We start from the raw sequence: 20,995 nt of genomic DNA on the forward strand, positions 1-20,995 counted from the left end.
GGGCTATCTCACATTGCACATACAGTTATTTTCGAAGGAAATAATCATCGCACCATTCAGTGTAATTAAAGCTGATGCTCCTGTCACCTGTATTCAGAGCCATGCATTGCAACAATAATTTGCATTTGCGTTCGTTCATGTTCAATTTCCTAGGTGTGCTATTGACGTCACAGAACAGAATGCCTCTGGACAAAGTTGGATAGACCTACAACCAATCTGATAATTGAAAAGTGTGACAGAGGCTGTCAACAAATGCTGTGACTAGAGTAGTTTGTTCTTTTGGATAAAATATACCTTCCATTTTGTTCAATAATGTGGCAACATTGGATCTCGACATATACGCAGCAGTAGATGATGGTGGTATGGCATCTTGACACCGCCGCTGTTGAGAAAAGTTCAATGCAGCCAAAATCACAAACAAGAAGAAGAGGAAACAGAACAGTTTGGGCACCAGTTTGTTTGCTCCCGATAACGTCTTTGCCTCAGCAATTGATTTTGGAGGTTTTTCAATTGTTTCCTGCCATCAGTCCGCAATCTACTTCCAGGAGCCATCTGGGAATCTCCATGAACCTTCATTAATGACATTGAGGAGGGAGCATAGAGATGTCGGTAGAGACACCCCTGTTCACAGTCTCTGGCCTCAAGCTCAGTTCATGTTTTACAAGACGTGCAAACATTTAGTCAAAGAAGTTGGGAGGTCCATAAGGAACTTAGTAGTGAGCATAAACAAGGCTTCATTCAAAACCTGATCCATTTTAGATAGAGGGTTTTGAGTGGCTCAATGTGTCTTGAAGGAAACATCTTCCTAATTGGTCTGATTTCCATTCTACAATTTTCCTTCTTCTATTTGTTTAAATAACTGCCTGAATTCATTGAACAAGGTGAAAGTCCCACATTCTTGACAGATTAAAGAGAGGAAAAGAGCCGCTTACTGTTCCAACCAGTCTCATCTGTGACTAACGGGTCGGAACAATTCCTACGACTTCCTTCAAAAATCACCTCCCTCTCCTGCAAATTGCTTTGGGCTTCCCGCCAATGCGTCTCCTAAATCAGCGCCGCGGCGAAGGCAGTGAACTAAAGAGGAACTAACTTCATTATTTTTGATGGAAATCAGACGTGACAAAGAAGCAGGAGGACATCATAAACTGGGCCGGCTGGAGCACCATTCGTTGTTTCCCTCACTTTGTACCTGAGCCGTCTGCAGATTCAAGAAAACGCTGACTTCAGTAAAGCCAGACTCCTATTGATCTCTGCTTGCCACTCGGGGGGTGAAAGGATTCAACATGTCGACATGTCAGTGCATCCTCATGAACACAGACACTGGGTTTTTGAAATATCTGCAGGATTAGTGAAAGGTCTGACTGTCGTGAGCTTTCAGGGTGTAAACTACACTAGAAGACAGCCGTGTTGCTCTTTAAATGTGATCTCACAATTTGATAAATGTTATCCAGGAAACACGACAGGTATGACATTTTCTGGCACTGTGCTCCCACACTCCTGCATTCGCTCTCGCTTTCTATCATCCTCTCTTGTCTTTCTACAGAAACTGATATACACTCACTGAATCTATCCTCGCTGTCCTCCTTCATTATGTCGTTCATTAATAAACAACCTAAGATGTTCCTCCGGACTCTGTCTTGCACATACACACACTCACACTCACACTCCACTCACAAACACACACACACACACACACACACACTTTCGTATTCCCACATTGCACTGCAGAATCTAGTAAGTCTTCCATGGCAACCATTTCAAAAAGTAAAGATTCATCCACTTTATATAGCTGGCCTAGTTTGTCTCCTCCAGCCCCCGCTGAGCACTGCCATCCATGATGACGACTGGGCCCTGTGCAGACAACATGGCACAGGAGAGGAGGGGAGGGGGCAAAATCCCTGTGCAAACAGCAACATAGTCTGGAAACTTTGTGTTCTACCTTCTAAAGCCTCGGAAAGACCTAGATAAAACAGAGAGATGACTTTTAATAAGAGAATACAAAGCTCCTAAGCTGCACACACCTAAAATGGCACAAACTGTAAGGAAGGTCTGTTCCACTAACAGAAATGAGTGACGACGGCCCCCTGGGTACAGACATGGGACAGACCCTACACCACTGCACATTGGAGACATCCAGATTGTAAAAAATCTGAATGAGTACACAGCCTTGTGATTGGCTTCGTTGATCAAAATCTCATTGTGGTTGTTTAATATTTTCTATGTAGTTGTCAAGATTGCAAGATTTTTCCTTCTTGTGATTTTATACTGTTCCTCCTCTACCAACAGTTTAACATAGATAAGAAGAGAATAAAAGAGAATCTAACCATAAAGAGAATCTAATTTAGCAACGAAAACATGGAAAAAACATGGAAATGCATACTCAATTTATTCTGGGGTTCCTTATCACATTGAATGGGGACGGCAGCATGTGTTGTTGTAGCAGAGTGTGTCTATGGACTGTAGAATTGTAGCACGAATTGTCAATGATAAATTAATTGACTGTTGTTCTGTGTCTCTTTTTAGTTTGGAATTTGTTTTGATCAGTGTGAAAAATCTGCCGTTATTTTTTATCTGTGTAATTATAGTGTGCATTTCTATGCAGGGGTTATTTTGTATCTTTTTTTGTCGGTTTGTTCGCCACGTTTCAGTCTTCTCATGAACACACAGGAAAAATCATCATATGCAAATTCACCAGTTGAAAAGTAATCCAGGGATATGTGCTACATGACTACAGGAATTAATAGGATGGAATAAAAATTGTAGTTTAGCTCCAATGCCATGGTTTAATGATCTTAGCATATTGGCATGAAGGGCATGGGGTCGTGTAGTTTAGAATGAATGAAGATGTGACTCTGACATACATTTTAATTGGTCCCCAGACCTTCATCAAGTAAAATGAATAAAACTGGAGAGTAGATATGAATTGTGCTGCTTTAATGTGGGTAGAGTTCATTCTGAAACACTTTTCAGCTTAGTTTCAGCCATCAATAAATAATCATCTTAAAAACGAAACTTGCGGACTGTGATAAACATGACCCATCATTTGATTCTGACCAAATTAAATAATTGGCTCGTGTACCTGTCACTTACCGACCTGCCTGCCATTGCCCACCATGCCTGTGCTCTCACTGCACATGGTCAGAGTCTTCAGTTAGAAACATACACAGCAGAAGCAGAGTCAAAAGCCAGTAGTTAGCGAGCGAGTGACGGAGAAATCCGTTTCTAGCTGTTGCATTAATTAGTTTTGTACGTGTAGCTTTGACGAGAGGTCCGATCGGAGGTGGTGGGATGTATCAGCTGCAGTTTCAAAGTGTGGCCTGCTCTTGCTGGATTACAGGATAACAGTTTCATACCACATTGGAATATACGTAGCTTAACATAATAATTGGATGTAAATGTCATTGTTGGGTGGGGTCTTTTTACAATATTTGCCAAGAAAAGTTATAGGTTATTAGCCTTATCTTTTTGTAACTTTTGATGGTTATCAAAAAAAAAATACTCCTCAACCTCAACTTGGGGTCATTTTCCACTGTCATTTTCCACAGTATAGGTATAACATATATGTTATACCTATACTGTGTAAACCAAGAGAACCAAGACAACTGATAATAGTAACCATCTCTTTCAATGTCCCTGGGAGATCAAGGACACACAGGGGGTCAGCTCGCTCCATTTTAAGTGCCATGAGTCAACCGGATTATTGCCCCCGCCCCTTGATTTAACAGCAACTGCGGTGTATCTGGAGGAGGCTAATTGTCACCGTCTACTCAGGCATCAGCGTGCGATGTTCCTCCGATGGTGTGAAAGATGCAATCCAGCTGTCCGCCACGTCCGCCCACAGCATCTCCGCCAACAACACATACTTGTCATTTTAACGCATCTGCCTCCATAGTCTGCAATTCCCCCCACCCCTGCCTCAACCTCCTCCACCCCCGCCCGCAAGCTTCAGACAGACAACACGGCCTGGCCCCCCTTTCTCTTTATTCTATACTTTCTCACGTAGCATTATGTGTACGCACCACACCACCTGGAGCAGGGTAGAAAGCGCTGTGCTGCAGCCAAGAGGAAACATCACAGATGAATGATACACGGCTCCGCTCATATCCAAGTCTGCTTTTATTGATCATTGCACAGTAACATTTACTTTCTTTTTCACCCTTTACGCTCTTGACAGTTCATCGATTCAAACAAAGGAGACGGATTCCACACCATCGCTTATCCTTCATTAAATTATTGGAGACAAAGAAATCATTATTTTTGACATAATGCTATATAAAGGCTGAAAAATGATATGTGCCGGTTGCCCGTTCCTAATATCTAATGCTCTATCCTCTAAGCTGCTAGCTTTTTTTTTAATACACTAAATGGAGCCTCTGACTTGGCTAATGCTGCCTCTGACCAGTGGATCGGGACAAAGAGATTTGTTTTTAATACAGGAAAGTACAGTTTTGACCTCCAATGTAACTCAGCACCAGCGGCAGCTGTAATATCCGTGATAATGGCAGAAAATGGCACAGAGGGGAATCGGATCAACAGAGGCATGATGGATAGATGAAGGCAAGCAAGTAAAGTCTGTCTTCGCCCTCTGTCCTTTTCTCACAAGAGGCCCTCCCCATAGCTCCATCTTGCTCAATTATCATACTTGGATGTGAAAACGCTGAGAACAGGCCAGCGTTGTTTATGAAAGTGTTGCACATTCGCAAGGAGGGCACATTTGAGTAAATGCAAATGTGACGATGAATTAGCATTTGATATCCTGAGGGCTACACAGGCCGTGCCATGTGACGATGCGGCAGCGCGCGTGAGCTCGCAGTGAACGTTTGTAGCGAGATAGTGATCTGCACTCTCTGTGCATCTCTAACTCTTAAGCCTGGAGTTTAGTTTTATTTAATTGAAATACTTAAAATGCAGATGTCACACGATTCTTCTTGAATGCAGATTGTCCTGCAAAAAGTCCAAGAATTGGATTCACATTTAATTCAAGTGTTAATAGAAATTAAAAACAATTTCACAGCTGACTATAAGAGGAGTGCTCATTTTATGGTAAATTAGGCTGTAACAATTACATTTGTTGGAAGAGGGGGTGGTCCGTGGGAAACTGTACAGCAGCATGCCACCAGCAAAGGCTTCAAGTGGGTGTATTCAATGTTCGAAAATAATTACACAAGGATAATGCACGGTACTTCAATATTGTCATGAAATGTAGAAACAGTGGGAAAAAGTCCACGCAGAATGGTAGCTGTTTGTCAGTCTGTGGTTATTCTGGGTTCCCACTGAGCGGAGTGTCTTCGCTGACCAGCTGCAGCCTCAGTCCTTTTCAGTGGGCGTCTGGGCCAGCTGGCACCTGTGGGTCAGTTGGCATTCGGCCACCACACCAAACCCCCTCTCCCCATCCAGGATCAGATATGGGCTTCAGGCCACTCCTTTAAACGGGGCGCCCAGAGAGCGTCGTCCAACCGACTCCTTCATGATGAGCTGCTCCCTTGCACGGCCTCCCTGCAAAAAGCACAGGGTAGATTGGCATTAGCGTGAAAGCAGGTTCCTTGAGTCACTAAATCTCTGTTGGCTTTACAGCGATTTAATGACAGATAAGAGGCCGTGCTTAGCGAAGCCAACTTCTTTTAAATGTTTTAAGCTGCGGCTGTAATTATTAAAGGTCATTTTCCTGCCAAGCAGCACAGCTCTTCAACAGTAGCTAGGCAACATTTGCCTGAGTGAGACATAATTACTGGCGAGACAGGTGATTGTAGGTCAGTGCATTCATATTTCAATCAACAGCTAATGTGGTCACAGGTCCCGGTTGCCGAATATTTTGAAGCAGATTTGAACATAACAGCAAATTTAACCGAAGGCCCAGACACCGCCTCATGATTTAAGGTTTCTCTAATGTCCAGACACAGAGCTACACTAGTATTTTGCTCATAGATTTCAGAAATAGTTGTTGTGTTACTTTGTCATCACAAAGACGCAGAATTTCCCTTCTCTAACAATTCTAAAAAGTGGTGGTAGTCTTGTAGAACATAATCCCCTAACAAGTGAGTGACCTTTCGGTCAGAACACATCCCAAAGTGAGCTTCTCTCAACTAAAATGACAATGACGGTGATGTTTCCCAAAGTCTGTCCACCAAGCATTACTTTCCAAGCCTTCATTTAACTTTTTCCTGCCTTCAAGGCACAGACAGGACATCATGAGAAATCCCTCTGACACCTCTCCCCTCCTGCTGGTTCCATTTCGGGAATCTCTAGAGTGTCTCTTGCTTCTGTTTTCCTTCTGTCAGAGAGCGTTGAGCCTACGGATCCTCATTAGTCACTTTCCCTGAGACTGAACTGACACCACCGCTTTCTCCCTCACTGAGACTTGCTGAAGGCTAGTGTTGGCCACACACCAATTCACAGACACTGTCATCAGGATCAACCAACCTTTGAAATGCTGTGAATTTCATGGACGTGCTGCGGCTGCATACTGTTACACAGGCTGACAAATGGGAAAGTTAAAGGACCAAACTAGTGGTAACTATGTTTTAGACTTTTACCTATTGTGTAAAATGTAGAACTGGCTAATTCCCATTGGGAAAATGTGTCCCGCTTTTTTAACTTAAATGGATAGGCCAACCAGAAGTCTACGCACCCCTATGCCGATGTTGGGGTGGGTGACAAAACACTTTTGGAGGTTCAGTGTCCGCAAGCCCTGACATTCATATTTTTCGAAACGAGGCCATTGACATTGTGTTATAAGGTTAAAATTCCAACAGAAGTGGCTAAGCTAGTGGACATTAGCATTTCCGACGGGCGGCCCCCGCGTGCACCTCGTCAGAAGATATCAGAGGATGTTAAGCTTAAAATGTGGTGTTAATGACCTCGTCTTGGTCGATTATGAATGTCTAAAAACACTCTATAGCCTAGTTTTGATTGCAGATACAAAAAGATTCACAGCATTGATTATTATTGTAAAACAACCAGCAGCTGATTAGCGTCGCTTAGCATTGTGGAACAACGCTAGCCTGGCGCTGTTCAAAAAACTAAAATCGACCTACCTACATAAACCTAGCTAAGTAACACACTATCTCTTATTGAATGAATTAAATATCCAATAGTGATACAGATTTTAATAACTTCAACAAGAGTTAGGCTAGGTTCTTCTCCCTTTTCAGACATAATCATGCTAGCAGCTACGCTAACAGGCAAGCAGCATAGCTACTGAAAATGACCCAAAACTGGAATAAGCCCTCCAAAATTGCTGTACTGTTTTGAGTGTCCATGGATGCACCAATTGGGAAAGCTCAGTTGGCTACAAAAGCAATGAAGCTTGGATAATTCAATAAAGCAGCTGGATTTGTTCTCTTAGGACTACACATTCCATGCAAGTCTCAGGTCTACGCAGGTATTTTCACATTACGCAAAAATGAGTGGTTACTAATGGTTGCCTGGGAGGTGGGAACTTCAATCTAAAAGCTGCTGTATGGATGGATAGCAGTGATGGAAAAACAAATATGGAGCGTGTAGTTAATGCGGTGAGGACATGTGAAGAAAACAGCAGGATGGTCCTTTAAAATGGAGAAAGGTGCAACAGGGAACCAACCTGAGCTTTGTATGGTTTCACTTCAGCAGACTGTCAGTCTCTGGGCACTCAGTGACCGTCGGCTGTGCCTGAAGGAAGGACACACCCCAAATCAATATCTTGTCGAAATACACTGGGAGAAACTTGAGACAGAGATCATGCAACGTCTACAGGAGAAGATATGCTCATGCAACTCAAGCTGTCTTTTTGTACAGGCAGAACTTTTTCAATATTACAGTAAGCAACCTTTACACAGCAAATGAAAAAAGTAACAGCAGCTCAACTGTACAGAAGAGATTGACATAGATTTGGCTTTGTTCTTTTTAGCATGAGTGGCATTAAAACTATGCTAATATATTTTGTTAGTACACAGAACAGTTATTTTGGTACATAAAATCCACTACTGTATGATATTGGAAGTTACGTTTGTCTTACTTTTGAGTCGATTCTTTTTTGTTGCCATGACTGCAATAATATTTTAAGAAAGTGTACGCATTTACCAGCAAGTTTATGTCAATGGATAAACACACTACGAAATTAAACATTTAGGGTTAGGTTACCTTTACAGTGGAGTTCTCTAGGTTATAACCATCCTCTCCATTGCACTGCCATTACTCTGTACTAAAGTAGCCATCGCGCCAGCGTCATTCATGACGACGAAGTCTAGACCTGAATGGTGGTGGTTTGGATTCAGTTAATTTTCAGATGCTATAAAAGCAATTCTCATTAACGATTACGACCACAGGTAAGAGGATTGAAAAAGTCTTATACATACCCAGGCATTCAATGCTTTAGAACTCTATACACATTAGGAAGCTATCCAGGTTATTTTAGAGGTCTTACCTCTGGGTCCTTTTATAAAAGTATAGAAAGAGAGAGAAAGAATAAGTTGTGCTCTTTTGATAATCAATCAAGACATCATTTAGTAGGGTTAAAGTCTCCAGACGTCAATACATTCATTTAGATTTAAAATGCGGCTTTGAATGAGAAACAAAGCAAAACACCTACATCTGACTGAAGGTTGTTTAAAAAAGGCCATTTCAGAATTTTACTAGGACAGGAAACAAATAAAGCAAGTTAAGTTTCATAAAAAACAAACTAAGCTTTATTGACAAACTGCTGCAAAACATCTTTTGGACAGATTTAGTAACCTATTTAGGCAAGCTTACACATGTAGCATAATGCATTTTATGGAGAGGGTACAGATACTAGTGGCAGAATAAGTACAGTTAGTTTTAAAATATGTACAATAGTTCGGATTGAGCTGCAGGATCCCTTCTCTATAGAAAGAGAAGACCCATGTGGAGATTTGTGTCCCAATCCTTCTTGAGTACTTTGTGCATGCAGTTTAAAGAGAATCAGATCACAGAATGAAGACCTGATTTGTATTTAGCATAACAGGAGGCCATCTCTTGGCCGTGTTCTTATTAAACAAGCATTTTGTTTTCAGAAACTTAAAATTAACTTTTTAACATTTATAACAAATTGAGGATTTGAGGACAGTCCATCTCAACAGTGTCTATTAGGGCTATATTTCAAAACTCTAAGTACAATAACAAATATTGCTGCCTAAGTCTAAATGGACAACGTTTTAGAACTATTTAAAAACAAACAATCTCATCAAGAACGAATTCCATTAACATTGATTCTTTAACCGTCACTTCATTTAAGATAGATTTTTTTTTGTTTCTATATTACATAATTGGAAGTTTAAAAGGTCTTTTATTTGGCTATATTAACAGAATTTTGAAATGTAGCCTAAATGGGAATCTGCAACTGACCCGCGACAGATTCTTTGTATTTAAAAACATTTAATATGGATTCCTTAGACAAGTGGGTAATGAGCCACTGATTCCACTAGAAATGATTACTCCCAAACAGTTAAAAAAGTAATGATCAACAGTGCAAAAAAAGCCAGAGTGGGGTAAAAAGGGTCAGAGAAAGAATACAGCAACATAAACCAAATTTAAATGAAAGAGAGAACAAAAAACGGAGGCCAACTTCGGTCTAACCCATCTAAAAGCCGCTTTGGTTGGTTGGATGGATGGGTGGGTGGTTGGCCGGTGCGACAAAGTAGGGGTGGGGGCAGGAGTTCACGATCAAATCTCAAAAACCAGTTCCGATTTTCAGTTCACCAATTTGCTCTCTTGTATTAAGTCCGGTGTAGGAAAAAAGACCAAACCAAAGACAAAACGGACAATTACTTTTGTCGGGCTGCTTAAAGCAAGAGCTGCCGTGGGAGACAGGCGGTAGTCAGGGCGACGCGTTAGGGGTGGCAAGTCCGGTTCAGTACTGTCGGTATGGGTGCTCCCGGTAAGGCGTCTTGGCACCTCTCGATGGGGGAGGGGCCTTCCCTGGACCTACTTGCTGGGTCCCGTTCCAGTTATCCTGGCCTGGAGATGGACACAGAGACAAAATAAACACACACACACACACACATTCATATAGGCTTTTGGTCCTGTTTGTTACTACACTTTTGTATTCAGCTTCTATTTTACTGTACATATTTGTTGACACTGAATTACATTCTTCCCTCACCATACGACTCGTACGAGTCTGTGGTCTCTCCGTGTCCGTAGTCAAAGTATTCTGGCTCTCTGATGGTCAAAAAACAGGGAGATGGGGAAAAAAGTTTTAATCTTTGAAAAACATCAAGTAACTGCTGATTTTAATGTCTAGGGGGATGATAATTGGCTTCCACTAAGAGCAAAGCTTGGCTTTCTAACATGGAACATCTGAGACCAGGATGGTTCCTCCTAATGAAACCACCAGTGTTATATTTGTGCAGAGGGGCCAAACAGTGTTTCTGTAAGTCCCGTCTCTAGTGGAACCAGCAACTCTGTGATGTGTGAGCAGTTTGTGAGGAGCGGCTGAAAACTAAGGAGACGTCTGAGTCACTCACGCCTGCGGCTGACTGTAGTAGCTGTCGTATGACTCGTAGGTCGTGTCTGTGTAGCTCTCGTCGTAGCCCTGAAGAGGAAAGGAAACAGAGAAACAGAGTGAGACTTCAGGAGGGACTTGTCCATGAATCATGAATGTCAAGATGTCCCCAAACCGCTAGACTGGTACTAAAGAAGACAGGCTCCCCTTATGTTTCGAGCATCTGAGAACACTCTTTCCTCTGTTGATGGACGTGTCGTTTAAAGCTATTAAGGTGCCCAAAACAATTTCATTCAGACCGGAAGCGTGTTGGAGAGGGACGTTAAAAAGTTGCGTCACATCTAAGAGGATCACATCTTTACAGGAATGCTAGTCTCTAGACTACATTTTCCTGATATATACGCATATAAACTAAATGAATAAATAAAGACTCCCCCTCCACTTTAAGTTGTACTTACATATTCATCATAGCTCTCGGGGCCAGTGGTGGCTGAGTGCTGGTGAGCGGGGGCCATCCTCTGGGGAGGTCCAGCAGCTGGGGGCCTGGCGCGGGGTGCCACAGCTCCCCTGGCAGGTGCTGCAGGGGGTCCTCCTCGGCCTCCCGGGGCGCCCCTCACTGGGCCACCTCGACTCACACCTCCCCTTGGGGCAGCACCGCGAGGAGGCATTCCCCTACCCCTGGAGAAAAGATCAGAGTTACTACTGTACAGTTTGATATTGTGGAAATAGCTTGGCAAAAAGCCTGGAAACTGGGAAACAGCTAGCCTAGCACCTTTAAAGCTCAGTTATTAGCATACTACATCTTGTTAGTTTAAATAGTAGTTATTGAGCTTTACAGGAGCTGGTCATGGTAGCCATGTTTCAAGTCTTAATGCTTCGTTAAACAGCTGCTGGCTCCAGCGATGTGTTTACCATACATGCATGACAGTGGAATTGATGCACTCATCTAACTATAACAGGAAAGAAGTGCATTTCTAAAATGTCCAACTATTAAAGCTCGGTTGGAACACATGCATGCATCTCCCTTTCCTCGCCAGATGTTCGAGTTGTGTCAGTGTGTTAAGCCAGATGCGAGTTAAAGCTCAGGCTGAGAGGAGGATTTTGGGGAGTAAGAGCCAGTATCTCTACAAAACAGAAGTAAAAGATTGACCCTAGCAGCATGTTACAGGGTCAACCTTTATGTCTGAGCCTCTGAAGCCAAAGAGACATGGAATAAAAACCTTTGCAAGCTCAAACCTTTGGCTTTCATTGTAAGTCATTGCCTTTGCCCGCATTTTCTTTAAGATGAAAACAAATCAATAAGCAAAAAAAAAAGTAATATGTTGACAAATGTGCTTGTTGTTTCAAGTCAAATCCAGTTTCCGAGGCAAGGGAAATGGTTTACAATAAAAGCCAAAGTTTTAAGCTGTCAAACTGTTTTCATTTCATGTTTTAGTTGGAAACTGATAAAAAAATAAAGGTTTTGGTGAAGCTTTGTTTTTTGAGGAAACCTACAGGTTTTTAGGATAGTTTTCATGTTCAAAAAATGCTTTGATTTCTTTAGAGGGCACTAAAGGTCATGAGGGGTAAAGGAAAACTTCAATTACTGTTATACGTTTTACCATTACTAACTCACGCTTTGTGGTAAAAGTCATTAGTTTAGAACCTTCGATTCAGTATTCTCAGTCAAAAAGCTTCCCAGTATCCACAAATTGTCACTCAGCATATAGGTACACAAAAACTACACAGTTAAAGAAAAAGGAGTAAATATGAATCTACTCCAGGCCTTGCTCAGCATTTTCATTGATGCATAGATACAGTAGCAGATGAACAGCAGTGTCTTTGAATTGCCTCTCTGAATTGACAGCTGTTATATGAGAAAGCTTGTGTGTGTATGTGTGTGTGTGTGTTTGCATCTCCTCACCTGTGTGCTGCAGCAGGAGGGATCCCACGGCCCCTGGCCGGCATGCCCCCTCGACCTCGGGCTACGTGCTCCTGGCCTCCATTCAGATAGCTCATCTCCATGAACTGCTCTTGGCAGATATCATCCATCATATCCTACACACACACACACACACACACACACATACACACACACGGGAGAAGGAGTAGAAAATAAAAAAAAAAATGAGCGAGTCTGAGAAACAAGAGCATGTGACGTGGGAAAAGTGAGGCCATGCAGATGAAAAAGAGGGGGAAGAAAGGAGCGGGAGGAGGAGTGCTGAATAAAAGAGTGAGACACAATTACAGAGCAGATCAAAACACGGCATCCCCCTAATGGCCAACAGAGCGAGTGAAAGAAAAAGTCTTAGCGCCAGTGAGTCAGAGTGTGAAGAGAGAGGGGGGTCGTGAATGTGGGAGGTTGGAAACCATCCATCCTCGCTCCCCGCCTTCCTGTTCCTCTCCATCATGCACAAAATGTAAATCACTTCTGCCTGCACTTCCTGACAAGCCTGGTATGGCTGCATCAGCGGTTGCCTTATTCCATCTGCAAAAAAACAATAAGTTGTCGGTGGATTAGCGTGGCCGCCTGTCGGAGCAGCACAAATCCAGCAACACAATCCGCCGACTTTTCTTCGGGGAGCAATCACAAGAGGCACAGAGTGACCCAATCAATCCTTTTTCATAAATCAGTCCCTGGACTGGAGTAGTGGCAGAGCACTAACGACGGTGAAAGGGAAAGGTGGAGAGAAAATGCAGCTCATACTGCAGCTTTCAGTCTTTTTCAATGCAACACACAAACCCGTTTTTTTGTGCAGAAAAACACAAACCCGTTGACTGATACTAATTCATCTCAGCCAGTAACAGTGTGGCAGCGCTTGCATTTAACGAGCCAGTGAGGTGAAATACAGTATCCTCACCTATTCAGATTAATGAGGTTTCTTTAGACCTTACATTCTATGGACGACATTTCGCTTTTAAAAATGGTCAATGTCGACACATAAGAAGCTATGCAAATCATTCACACCCGAGCGAGGCACTGCTTTCGCATTTACATTGGCAGACGAGCGGGTACACAGACATAAAAAGGATGAGGGAGGACAAGGCCTAGTGGAATACCTGAGAAGTACAGGTAATACATAAAACATTTCTCCAACAAGTCACATCAAGCCATTCTCTGAGAATCACTCATTAAAATATGTCCTCTTTCCAATGAGGGACATCAAGCCCAACAGATTAGAGCCTTAAATCCGACAAGTTCTGCCTTTTGCATAACATGGCAGAATTAACACAGCAGCTGCTTCATCAGTCAATTCCTCCCGCCTCTGGTTTAAACTTATTCTTTCTTCTTAAGAACCCTCCAGACTAATTAAAAAATGTGAGGCATCTCACAGACCCCAAGGCGAGAGCCATTGTTCCGGCACTATGGGCTTCAGCCGGGTTTTGACAGCAGATCGGGTTTTGGCCGGCGCTCAAGAACCTCTCAACATAAAACCAATAAAGCCCACATATCTGTCTCGGAGCCGTCGCCAGGCTGACTCCTCTCAGTCGCTGAAGAATGAGACTCGGGTAAAGACACAGTGATGAACAGACATGCAGGCGCGCAACATGATGGGGTAACCCTGCTGACACAGTGAAAGCCACCCAATTACTCCTCTTAAGCCGATTGCTTTACGTGCCTGGACTGTGCCATGGGGTCTGTCTGCACCGGGTGAACACCCACTCTATCTCCTCTAGATGTACTGCTGGGACCCACTCCCAGAGCGCCGTCTAACTCTCACACTGTGACTGCTCACCTTTCGGACAGTTGACCCTCAGTCACTCAAAAACACTTCCAGCAGGGTTCCGCAAACTCTGATACTCCATTTGTAGTCCGGCCCATATTAGCAGAACAGCAGCAATTAGACTTGTTGCCGTCATAGATCCCAGGTTGGGAGAAGCGACTTTTAAAGCTGTATATTGCTGCGTTCATGCTCCATTTAGAACTGAAAAAATGTTTCACTAATTAATAAGTAGTCTAGCAGATAATTAATAAATTACTTTGATATTCAATCTTTTATGTAATTTTTAAGCAAACATTCCCCGATTTAATCTTCTCATCTTACGTGACGAATCAATCCTTTTAGGGTTTTAAGGTATCGCTTGGAAAACTCAAGGTATTGAAAATATCAACATAGAACTAAGGGAATTATATTACTGTGGCATTTTTCACATGACTTTAACATTTGACATGAGCAGTTAAGGAAATATGGATCAGGTAAAGCTGCAGATCTACTTCAGCTTAAACGGCCAAGCAGTCAACTCCACGGTCAACCAATTTGATCAGTTATCATCTGAAACAATTTGCTGTTACATTTTAACAAATGCAAAGAAAAACTGCGGGTTGAACAGACAAATGACAACAGACACAAACAAGCCAACAGCAAAGTCAGACTCACGGGGAACAGGAACTTCTTGACCTCCTCCATGGCGTGGGCCATACGCAGGTAGGCGTCGGGCACGGGGGCGAACACCTCGATGAACACGTGCAGCTCCATGGACAAGTGTGCGTACTTGGGCTCCCCGCCTTTTCTCAGACCCTCCTCCTGAAACAGGCGCAAGGGATTGTCCACGAATCAAAGAGAGCACAGGGCTAACGCACACAGATTAAATGAATTATGCAATAACTAATTGTGTTTCTTCCGCCTTAGGCATGTGTTTTTCATTCCCTATCTTTATATAGTTTAATGATCACAAACTTGTGGAGAAAAGGTCTCATGGGCTTCCCTAAAGATTCCCGGAACAGCTGCGTGCTGCGTAGCCGCCCTTGGCTTTGCGTTTACGTTCACCAGAGCGGTTCCGCGAGTTGACGCCATCTGGACTCACTGCGTGCCATCCTTCTCAAGTACAGGCCAGATGTCTTGTGGCTTTAAGTGCCTTTTCCTTCAGTAGGTCTATAACGTGTGTGTGTGTGTGTGTGTGTGTTTCATACCTTGGTTTTGTCTCTCATGGATCCTTTGCCCAGCACAGAGATCTTGGCTCCAGTCTCTTCCTGTAGCCGTTTGATTGTGTTGCCCTGAGGTCCCAAAATCTTGCCCACAAAATTGAACTAATGAAAAAACAAAGCAGGGGGGGGGGGGGAATCAGCACGACAATCAAAGCAAAGGCGAGTTTAATACCAGGAGAGTGAAGGAGCCATCGCTGGCAGGGGTCTTGCTATGCATACCGCAGGTCTAAGGAGTAGATTTACCAGAGGAGGTCGATAGGAGCCCTTGAGGGCAGTAATACCGTCAGTTACTATTTGCTACGATCATCCGAGCAATGAGCCAGAACCAGCCTGTGATCGAAAGCTGCAATCTTGACACCCTAAATAATGTAATTACTGTGTATATGATGCATCCTGCAATAAGCTGTCACTGCCACATGTAGCAAAAAAAAAAAGGCAATTCATCCTGGAGTTGTAAAGGTGGCTTTTTGTAATCGTAATACGCTTATTAGCTTTGTCATTCCTGAAACAGAGGACTGATGCGCAAATTAAATCCAAGTCTGGGAGATCAGAGGGCTGTCTGACCAACACAGAGCAGACTCCTACATCATATTGATCTGATGCTTGGGGGGGGAGCATCTATAGATTTTTACTTGTTAGAAGTGCTTTGAACCCCAAAAAAAAAATACAAGTCTATAAATCTTTTGTTAAAAATTCCTTATACTTAAAGAAGAGCTTGACCCAAACTGATGAGAATAAACTTAACGACGTGCAGATTGAGCCTTGTGCAACTAGCCAAGATCGAATCCACCGAACACAATATGAATTACACCGACACACAGATCCATCCCAACCATAGCGAGGTCAACATTTGGATCCTCACTGTGATATTTTAAAACATGCCAGTATCAGCTGTAATTATACGCTCGAGCTTAAAGATCGGGGTCGAGAGGAGTAATTTGAGACTCCAGAGCAACCCCGTGGCTTTGTATAATCGAAACCCGGCTGCAGGATGAATTAAATCAAGAGGGGTGCACGCTGAAAGAGAGGAGAGAGAAGGGAAAGACAAGCGGGGAGGCAGAGGATGCTCACCTTCGGGTACTGTTTGACAGGTATGAGCACTCGTTCCTTAAGTTTGATGTTCTTTGTTGTGAAAAGGTCCAGGTACGCTTCCGCCTCCTTTTTAGTCTCGCCTTTCTGGATTCTATCAATTTCTAGAAGGGGGGGAGGGAGAGGTATTGTTTCAGGCAAAGCATTCATGCATTTTAACAGGATGCAGAGAGACAGAGCACATCATCATCAGGTGGATTCATATGAGGTAAGTAAGCAGGGATTTTGGTGATCTATGGTGAAAACCATTGAGTCGTCTATGAGCAAAATTAAGATATCATTTTCGACAACTCTTGTAATTTATCCATTGCAGTTCTTTAAAACGCGTGTTCGCTTACCTCTCCAAGTTGTTCCTATTTTTAACATTATGTTGAATTCTTCACACCGACAAATCACCAGATCAATGTTAACTGAACTCCCAAACAACACTGCTCACAGATAAATAAAAGATGATTACAGAATGTACTCAATGGGTTTTTCATTTTGCACTTTTTTGTGATCTTGGCAACACACAGAGCAGAGCCAGAGTTTTTGCTCTTCTGATATTCCATTAACCATTGCAGCAAATAACACACACCACAGAGTGTTATGCAAATTGTCACATTAATCGGTGCTCAGAAGGAGCTTTAGACTTAATTTTTTTATTTTTTTAATTGAATCTTTAAACACATAACCTACGGTTCCTGCGGAGAAGCAGCTCTTCTCTACACCTCCCTGCCACCTCTCTCTCTTGGCCCCAACACCAACTGCAACCATCTCCAACCACCTCCTCTCTCCTGGTCATGACAACCCCTGAGCCTGCAGTGTGCAAACATGTCAGATCCACCGCAGTCTACCAGCTGCAGGTTTTAGGAGGAGAGAGAGGGGAGGAACCTAACTGAATGTTTAACTGAGGGAACCCACAACACACACACACCCACAACACACACACACACACACACACACACACACACACACACACAAACACACTGCACGCTGACACACTTTTACTCTCAAGTTCAGAGGGGGAAAGATATCGCACATCCTGTCACACAAACTCAATGTTTAGCATAAGGAGCAAGAGATTCTGGAGACGAGCAGCAGATAAGAAGTGGCTGGCAGTAAACGACTCACGGCCACTGAGAGGGCGCACGGTCAACAACACAGACCGTTACTAAATATTCACTTCAAGGATTTGGATTTGACACACAGTAAAACATGCAGTGGAATGTGGAGGGCGCCCCGCTCTTAGGATCAAAAATAAAAGACTACTTTATAAATAGATTAACAAGATGAACTAAATTAAAGAAACCACTCTCCTTCAGTTTCCTCCGTTGGACCTGGGTTTTGTGTATTTATAGACACGTGTGGCTGCTTTTACCCATCATCCCACCATGTCTTTACAGGAGGTAGACTGAATTGGTTTTAACGGTGCTGCTCCTCTATAAATACATTATTCATAATAATGTGAGGGCATGTCTAAAAATGCTAGAGAGAATAGCACAGAGAGCCATTTTTCTGTTTGCTACTTGTCTGCAGCCTCCTGCTCAGAGACACTTCGGCAGCGAGCACCAGGAGGTCTCCGTGCCCGCCGCCGCCTCGCAGCTCCAGGAGCAGCGCGGGTGACCCCCCGGGGCCCCGGGCTCATTTATGAAGCTGCTGCCATACACACACTGTCTTTGTGTTATTCAGTTTGAAGTGCACACCTGCCTCCACGTGACTGGAGACAGCAGCTGCTCCGGGAGGAGACGGACATCTCAAAGTGCGGCTCATCCCGTGGCGCTGCGGCTTCAGGCTGTTCACACTTCCACACACTAGTGATTCACATCTAACTAACCGCTGCATGTCTCCCACAGGACCAACCAGCGCACTCAGCCAAAACCAGTGAGCCGTGAAGGCGCTCAGTGTCGGGGTGGCCGCTGCCCACCGGGGCAGTGCGTCCACGTCCCGTCCGCACACACATGGCGCTCGGAGCGCGGGGAGGTGCGCTCCGAGCCAGGTGCCTCGCGAGAGCGAAGATGGGAAATAACACAGCACCAAGTAAAACCACGACTTTACCTGCGTTTAAAAGTTTCATGGCGTGCGTAAAGGACGCGTCCAGACTGTCCTTCTCCGCCAGAAGCTCGGGGAGGTACTTGTCGTCGTTCTCCATCTTGACTTGAGACACCGGGGATAGCGAGTGTTCGGTGCGATGAAAAAGAGAAAGCGTGACAAAAAGCCCCAACAGTAAGAGAAAAAAAAAGAAGTAGTCCAGTTATGTAACTACGGAGTGCCGCGTATCCTCTGTGCGGACTGCGCTGAGCATGTGGCGACCGGACGGGTGTTTATTCTGCGTAATACGAGTCCGCTACTCTGCGGTGGCTCGCGGTTTCCCGACCGGCTGGCTCCGTTGCTCTCGGCAGCGATGGCTGAATGGGACTGGGAGAACAAAAGTGGGGAGTGAGACTAGTGGGGGGAATAGTGATCAGAGTCAAGCCGACGGAAGTGAGCTCAGAAGGACGTCGCTGTCCGGACTGACGCCGCCTACCGTGCGCACCGCTCTCCTGTGAGGATGCGCCGCCTCCAGCGGAGATAACCCTCACTCAGATTTACGATCGCGGAGATATGGTCACATATGGAATATATGGTAATACGGTGGCACTATATTACACTGCTATAGGCAGTCATATCTTTCATGTGACGTCTCAATCTGTATTGGATTAAAGGTGTTACACATGTGTTATGGTGAATAGGAAGTCAATGTGCATTATTTCTGTAACAAAAAGGGGTTTGTCATTTATTCATATATTTAATAAGACTGACTGGTCAGCTACAGTAGTGCAGGTTATGTCAGATTTACTGTTTCACTGATACCAATTGATAAAGTTCATTATCTTCATCATAGAGTGGCTATTAATTAGAAAATATCTCAAAAGATAAATTGCTAGATTATACATGTCACTTTATACTATATAGATGGATAGATAGATCGATAGATAGATAGACTGTACTGCCATGTGTATTAAGTTATGTACTACAGTGTAAGACATTTTCACAACAGCTATATTGTGTGAATGTGATAATAGTTAATGGGGACACATACTGAATATGTTATTATGAATAGAGCTCTGACTTCATTCCCTGAAGTTGTTGCACTTTCATTTCAGGCTCTCTACTGCCCCTTGGTGGCAGTGCTAATCACCACAAAGCAGGCCACACACTGCTGAAACAGAAACTGGGTCCACAGGAAGAAAAGTGTTCTTAGTCCTGTCTCCCACCTTCTTCTTTTCTTCTATTGATTCCACAAACAATCATATGCAAGTGAGAGGCGCCGTGAAGAGAAGGTGCAGGATTGATTTCTCAGATTCAGATGCTGGTAATGAACCTGTCATGTCGGTGAGTGGAGCTCGAGGGGTCAGAGGTCAGAGGTCAGAGTGGGCCTAATGCATACAAATTCAAGAGCAGACCATTCCCTGTGTATCGGGTCTTTAAGCAAATACTGTAGCCTCTGCAGAAGGATGCTCTCTTTAAAAAAACAGCAAAAACAGCAGATCATTTGTCAGTTCGCTGCCGGAGTGAAAACTATTAAGATCGACCGCAGGTGTACCCAGGCATGCATCTGCTCAAAACAAATGAAGGCAAAAATTGTCTGCAATAAACACTTATGGGAGGCCGAAGACCCGCTCTAACTATCAGCGCTCAGCATGATCTATCTCTGACCATTACAGTGTTATTAGTGTTGGGGGTTGCAAGGTTGTCCTGACTCTGCTTGTCATTGACAGAATGGATCGCCTGTGAGCTGAATTTCAATTGGCTCATAAAAGGAAGAGTTACTTCTCTTGGCAGGTGGAGGAGTTCCAATTTGATAGCTCGCACTCTTGCCTTCTGCTAGTGTGGACTTCCCCTGTCCCCTAACATACAGAGCCCCGGTCTGGGGTAAACAGGGGCAGATGGAATGGGGTAAACACTGGGGTTAGGCTTGTAAGCGGCACTGCTGTTGAAGATCTTTGCATCCAGCGTTTTTTGCAATGCACGACATAGTCCCCAAAATAGGGCAAGGTATCAGAGGAGCCTGCAAAATGGCATATCAAGCATCATGGGACTCTGAAGGTGCACTAAACGTCAAACAAATGAAACTGTTCTCTGCTCCTTATGGCAGATTTCATTGCAATTTTTCAGATCCTGCAGTACAACAAGACATATAGTCTGCAGCCAAATCAGTGGCCCTGCGTGGCTGTGCTTACACCACAGTGCTTTGACCTATATCTAAATGCTAATACGCTCACAATGAAAATGCTAACATGGTGGATTTAACAGGTGTAATCATAGACTGTATATAAAGACAACATTACGGCTCTCCAAAACTTAAGCCAAATGTCCTCCATGTTGGTGGATGGAACATGGGCCAAACAATAAAGTCAATGTCACGATTATTTGAATTCAAAATGGTTTCTGTCGTTCTAAGTTGGTAGTTTTTAATCACAGATGCTATGAAATCGAGATGAAATGTCAAGATGAGACTCACTCGCAATTGTCTGACCTTGACACCGCAGCTCAGCAGCACGAGCGCTTCTGGCTTCTAGCTCCAAATTACATAAATAAAA

At 43.7% G+C, this 20,995-nt stretch overlaps 1 protein-coding gene across 2 annotated transcripts; it reads right to left on the reverse strand.

The window, feature by feature from the left end:
* Window positions 1–4,098: 4,098 nt before the first annotated feature.
* On the reverse strand, window positions 4,099–18,900 carry khdrbs1b (KH domain containing, RNA binding, signal transduction associated 1b). 2 transcript variants are annotated; one of them, XM_062410500.1, is made up of 11 exons: window positions 18,471–18,900; window positions 16,416–16,537; window positions 15,330–15,446; window positions 14,797–14,943; window positions 12,342–12,475; window positions 10,897–11,116; window positions 10,461–10,528; window positions 10,097–10,155; window positions 9,763–9,951; window positions 7,580–7,647; window positions 4,099–5,496 (listed from the first exon to the last, which is right to left on the reverse strand). In XM_062410500.1, exons 1-9 carry the CDS (start codon window positions 18,562–18,564, stop codon window positions 9,845–9,847), a joined length of 1,068 nt encoding a protein of 355 aa, XP_062266484.1. In that variant the 5' UTR covers window positions 18,565–18,900; the 3' UTR covers window positions 4,099–5,496; window positions 7,580–7,647; window positions 9,763–9,844. The 2 variants fall into 2 exon arrangements, with proteins under 2 accessions (XP_062266484.1, XP_062266483.1); XM_062410499.1 differs by having other exon boundaries at window positions 7,580–9,951.
* Window positions 18,901–20,995: the final 2,095 nt, after the last annotated feature.

This window comes from Platichthys flesus, chromosome 17, assembly GCF_949316205.1.
Source record: "Platichthys flesus chromosome 17, fPlaFle2.1, whole genome shotgun sequence".
Classification (NCBI taxonomy): Eukaryota; Metazoa; Chordata; class Actinopteri; order Pleuronectiformes; family Pleuronectidae; genus Platichthys; species Platichthys flesus.